Raw genomic sequence first — 6,000 nt, forward strand, 5'->3', positions numbered from 1 at the left:
TGTAAAACTAAGGGAATATCTATAAATGTTTCTACATAACTCACATTTAGCTTGAATATCAGGGTGGCTTTCTATCGTCCATATTTTGATCCTGGAAAATATAGCTGGGAGTACATAGAACATAGAACAGTACAGCACAGAACAGAACAGGCCCTTCGGCCCTCAATGTTGTGCCAAGCCATGATCACCCTACTCAAACCCACATATCCACCCTATACCCGTAACCCAACAACCCCCCCTTAACCTTACATTTATTAGGACACTACGGGCAATTTAGCATGGCCAATCCACCTAACCCGCACATCTTTGGACTGTGGGAGGAAACCGGAGCACCCGGAGGAAACCCACGCACACAGGGGAAGGACGTGCAGACTCCACACAGACAGTGACCCAGCCGGGAATCGAACCTGGGACCCTGGAGCTGTGAAGCATTTATGCTAACCACCATGCTACCCTGCTGCCCCTAAGTAGGAGCAAGTAGGAGCTTTCAAACTGCCTTGCAGATGTCATATTACTACAGTGCTTTCAAAATAGTGCTGATAATAGTGGACTGCTCCCAGAAAATTACAACATCCAACTGAACAACAAGTAGAGGTCAAGTTATGGTTTTGTATTTTCCCAGTATTTGGCTTGATCATTTTTCACTAAACTTGTTGTTCTGCACAACAGGAAATGTCACTTCTCTCTCGTGTCCAAGTAGCAAAGCCAATATTCAAGGATGTCAGACTTTCTGCAAGGATAACACTCTCTTCTTTACTCCCTCTGTAAATCATCCCTTTTTTCCATAAAATGTTGAACAAAGATGCTCAGGTTAGGGATATTGTTTTATTAATCAACGGCCTCTCTCCAATGCACTTTCAAGTGTGAGCTTCAGCTCCTGTTATATGTCTGACAAAATTCCAAAAATAACATTCAAAATTAAAAAGCACAAAAATCATGTATTTTATAGCTTTGACTTTTAAGTTTACTTCAGGTGTAAACAGTCTCCACATTAGCGGTTTCCTATTAGCAAAATGTTGCTAGTATTTGTGCTGAAGGATATTATTGGGGCTCCAACAAAGAGAGGACACTTCTTGCTCAGATGTGTGAGGGTTAAAGCGAGCCTCTGGGTAAAACAGTAGCAGGTTCCAGATCTGGATACAATCTCCTGCGGATACAAGCTTCAGCGTTTCCTCCATTATCCTATAAAACACAGTATAAAAATCGCTACATCATTGAAGCAGCCTTGGTGTCAAGCAGTAACAATGTTCATAGTCAACCAATGGTACATAACAATCAAAGGAAAGATTTTGGGAAGAAGGTCTCCAAATTCCCCAATTCCAGATGCAGCTCACAATGACGTAGTAACTGTCATTTATCTTGAGGGATGGTTTTACAAATCAGGATTCACATTTCAAGTGAGAGGTTTTATTAAGTTACTATTTGCAATAGTCGGAGTTAAAACTCTGGTTAGACCCCATTTGGAGTACTGCATTCAGGTATGGGTATTACACGTCAAGAGGATATACTTGCCTTGAATGAGTTGCAGCACAGATTCAGCAGAACAATTCCAGGCTGAAAGGATTAAATTACGAAGCCAGGAAGCAATGGTTTGAAGATTATGGTGATCTAATTGTGGTGTTTAACATTATTATAGGAGTTGATAGAGATAGAGAAGTTGTATCCTTTGATGGGAGAGTTTGAAAACAAGGTATAATCTTAATCTTGGGAGCTTGTCATTTTTTAAAAATTCATTTTTACCGGATGTGGGCTTCGCTGGCGAGGCCAGCATTTGTTGCCCATTCCTAATTGCCCTCGAGAAGGTGGTGGTGAGCTGCCTCCTTGAACTGCTGCAATCCATGTGGTGTATTAGGGAGGGAGTTCCAGTATTTTGACCCAGTGACAGTGAAGGAATGGTAATATATTTCCAAATCAGGATGGTAAGTGACTTGGAGGGGAACTTCCAGGTGGTGGTGTTCCCATATATCTGCTGTCTTGTCCTTTCTCCAATAAATAGTTGAGGCTAGGATTTCAAAACTAAGATCAATAGATTTTTTGCATTAAGGTTTATGGAAAAACTGCAGCTAAATAAAGTTTCTCGATCAGCCATGATTTCACACAATACCAGAACATGCCTGAGGGGTCAAATGGCCAACTCATATGCTATGCTTGTCACCTTCCTGAACAGCTGGGGAATGCTCATACAGACCAGAGAAAGAAAATATCTATCTTAAATTGGTTTGAACATTTGAGCCAAATAAAATCGCCATTGCTACTTTGCTGGTGTATACAATAGAACAGTACAGCACAGAACAGGCCCTTCGGCCCTCAATGTTGTGCCGAGCCATGATCACCCTACTCAAACCCACGCATCAACCCTATACCCGTAACTCAACAACCCCCCCTTAACCTTACTTTTATTTGGACACTACGGGCAATTTAGCATGGCCAATCCACCTAACCCGCACATCTTTGGACTGTGGGAGGAAACCGGAGCACCCGGAGGAAACCCACGCACACAGGGGGAGGACGTGCAGACTCCACACAGACAGTGACCCAGCCGGGAATCGAACCTGGGACCCTGGAGCTGTGAAGCATTTATGCTAACCACCATGCTACCCTGCTGCCCCTATGTTATTTAACTTGTTTCTTTGCCATTTTGAGACAATGAAGTGAAATGGGCCACACTTCTTTTCTGACCAACTCATCCCATTTCATAAAACTAAGCAGCCTAGACTTCCTGTTTCAAAGGAACACCACAAGATGCAGAATTGACATGTGTCCTCCAATAGATAGCAAGAAAACATCTGTATTATCAAATTCACTATCTTTTTTCGGACTCTCTCCAATCTTAAGAGTCCAAGAGTCTCAGCCCCTCCCAGTCTAAGGGTGGCACGGTGACAGTGGTTAACACTGCTGCCTCACAGCACCGAAAACCCAGGTTCCATCCCAGCCCCAGGTCACCGTGGAATTTGCACATTCTCCCCATGTCTGCATGTGTCTCAGCCCCACAACCCAAAGATGTGCAGGGTAGGTGAATTGGCCACACTAAATTGCCCCTTAATTGGAAAAAAAGAATTGGGTATTCTAAATTTTTAAAGGGTGAAAATCTAAACAGAGGAACCAAGGTATTAAACGTAATTAGCAAAATAATTAAGTTAAACCTTAAGACTGACAACAACAAAAAGCCAAAACGGAACAGAAAATCGGGCTCTTACCAACAATTACCAATCAGTTCCAAAGTAAACGTTCTTCTGCAAATTATCAACATTAAAATATACAGACTTGGTGTAAGAATTTACCGACACGCTTGAAAGGACAATTCCCGCCCCCAAGAGTATTCTCTCACTGATGCTTCGTCCTGAGCCCGCGCACCTTCCGCCGATTGCGCACTTGGAAGATTCCTCCGTGTTGGCTTGGAAGGGAAATGGAGTCAAGAATGCCGCTGGGAAGAGCTGGAAGAGTGCAACAAGCCCTGGACCATTAATGGCCGCGCTTGAACCTGATGGACTCCTACTGGCCCAGGTGGATATTGCTAGCCACACCCTGAGTTCCCCCACCCACGTCAATCGTGTGAAGCAATGGATGACCAACACAGAAGCTCCTAGGCCGTTCAGTTCAAGAGGTTGATTCTGTTTTAAGAAAACGAATATTGGGTCTTTTTTTCCCCTGCGCAGGCGGCTCCGCAAGCTGTTGATGTGAAAGGGTTGCCAATGAAGGAAGTGAGGTTTCAGGTTGACCCAGATCAGTCATGTTGTATTTTAGGGAAGGGGGGGGGGATTCTCACCTTCCAGAATTGTTCTCAATCTCCAGGGATTGAATGAGGATCCAAAGAGGAAAAGCATAAAAGGTGTGATCCCCCCCCACATGTTCTTTGAACACTTATTTATTCGACATGAAAATACCATGGGGGCAAATGGAGGCTGTTCGACAGAGTAGGGTGATCAGAGACAAGGAGATTTGTAATGAAACATCTGAGGGTATGCTGCACTGTAAAATATATTCCTAGGAAGAATTTGGTTTCTGGGTAATTTTGTGGGTGTTCTGTTATGTTTGCAGGTCTTGAAAGAGGAGACATGCTGTACAGGTGTGCTCACATCTTAAGATGTGACATTCAAAAACATGCTTCTGCCACCATATGTGCAGGCTCAGAATTTTGTAGCTGACTTGCCTGTGGACAAGTGGCCTGTGCAAGCTATGTTCCCCGAAGGGAGCCATTATGGAGTGATGTACACCACTCCAACCAGACTCGGAAACCCATTTCAGTTATGTGACAGCTCTGTTACAGGTGGCAGGTTCCTTGCAACCAAGTACTGTCCTATATCCCAGAGATGGTGACAAATTATTTTCAAAATATCACTGGCATCGCATATTTGAAGATTTCCCACTGCTCGAATGCTGAACTGTTAGTTATTCTGCTTAGTTAATTTGAATCAATCCTTCTTTTAAATGTTGTTGAGTGTTATTTTTTCCAATCCAGCTACCTTATCTTTGACTCCACAGTGATTAATTTTATGCACATTTCTCTGTCGTTTGTTCCTATACAAATTAATCTAGACTTGTCCACATTAAAATCTATCCACATAATTATCATAATCTCAGTCTATCCATATAATTAGTAATCTGTAACCAACCTTAATTATCTGCCTAAAAATGTTTATACTCAATGTTACTACAGCATATTCAGAAGTATTGTGAACAGCAAGAATCTCACAGCAAATCCCACTCAAAAAACATTGATTACCGTTTCCCTCCTGAGCATTTTCCACTTATCTCCACTTTGTGCCTCCTGCTGCTAAACCAAATCTTAATTCTATGAGCCTCAATCTTTCTCTAGCCTTGCTTTGTCAAATACCAAGCTGAAAATTAAAGTAAACTATCTATTGAGCTACCCTCATCCAGTAATACACAATGCATTTACACTGTCCTCTGATACCAACTCTCAGCTTTTTCATGTGCCTGAGCTATTTACACCACTTTTTTTTCGGATTCTAGCTCAGCTGTGCATCGTTTTCTGAAGAGCTCCAGGAATTCTGTTTTTATTACTGCCAAAGAGAAGAAGGCTTGCTCCTAAACAGACCAGGAGTTTGATAACCATATCCTGCTGCAGTATTTCATTGTGTCTGCACCTGTGTGTTGGCTAGCTTCTCCCTCGAGCTCTCCTTTATGTCTGCCAGCTTCTGTTCTTAACTTTCTGTTGCTACTGCTTCCAGGACAATGGTCGCCAGTTCACATGGTCCAATATCCTTTGTTATCTCAGAAGATTACAATTGATCGGGAGCATTGTGGATAGCACAATCGCTTCACAGCTCCAGGGTCCCGATGCCGGCTTGGGTCACTGTCTGTGCGGAGTCTGCACGTTCTCTCCGTGTCTGCGTGGGTTTCCTCAGGGTGCTCCGGTTTCCTCCCACAGTCCAAAGATGTGCAAGTTAGGTGGATTGGCCATGATAAATTGCCCCTAGTGTCCAAAATTGCCCTTAGTGTTGGGTGGGGTTGCTGGGTTATGGGGATAGGGTGGAGGTGTTAACCTTGGGTAGGGTGCTCTTTCCAGGAGCCGGTGCAAACTCGATGGGCCAAATGGCCTCCTTCTGTAAATTATATGATCAAAATTCTATGATCTATGATCCCTTCACAATTGATGCAAATCTTTAAAGTCATTTTCAAACATTCTTAAAAACAATTAGATTCGACAGATATATGAAAGAAATTACAAATTTTCCTTACCCTACCACTTCCAGGTCAAAGGTCATCACACCTTAACATGTTATCAGTCTCTACAGGGATCACAGCAACCTTTTGTACGAATTCCTGATTTTGCTCGTTCTGATTCCATGTATCTTTTGAAGTATATTTGCTCTTTTAAATGTTTCATCTGACCTCCTTATTTCATTGTCATTCACTTTTCATCGTCATTCCTTTGAACCTACTTCCCTATGGTTGAGGCTACGTTATATATTTCAAGCAGCATTTATTTTGTTTCCTGATGCTATACAAGAGCCTTAAATACTTTCAACCAGATTT

At 42.6% G+C, this 6,000-nt stretch overlaps 1 protein-coding gene across 3 annotated transcripts in view; it reads right to left on the minus strand.

The window, feature by feature from the left end:
- The window catches only part of LOC119973127 (protein NEDD1-like), a 100,045-nt gene extending 96,409 nt beyond the window's left edge, over window positions 1-3,636 (minus strand). For 2 of the 3 annotated variants that reach the window (XM_038810712.1, XM_038810710.1), the window contains exons 1-2: window positions 3,198-3,636; window positions 1,043-1,182 (exon numbers count right to left, since the gene is read on the minus strand). In XM_038810712.1, the coding sequence (XP_038666640.1) occupies window positions 1,043-1,182; window positions 3,198-3,250 (193 nt within the window). In that variant the 5' untranslated portion in view covers window positions 3,251-3,636. The remainder of the gene's footprint in view (window positions 1-1,042; window positions 1,183-3,197) is intronic. The other variant, XM_038810711.1, reaches the window with a different exon arrangement.
- Between the last annotated feature and the right edge of the window lie 2,364 nt (window positions 3,637-6,000).

The sequence above is a fragment of the Scyliorhinus canicula genome, chromosome 11, assembly GCF_902713615.1.
Source record: "Scyliorhinus canicula chromosome 11, sScyCan1.1, whole genome shotgun sequence".
NCBI lineage: Eukaryota > Metazoa > Chordata > Chondrichthyes > Carcharhiniformes > Scyliorhinidae > Scyliorhinus > Scyliorhinus canicula.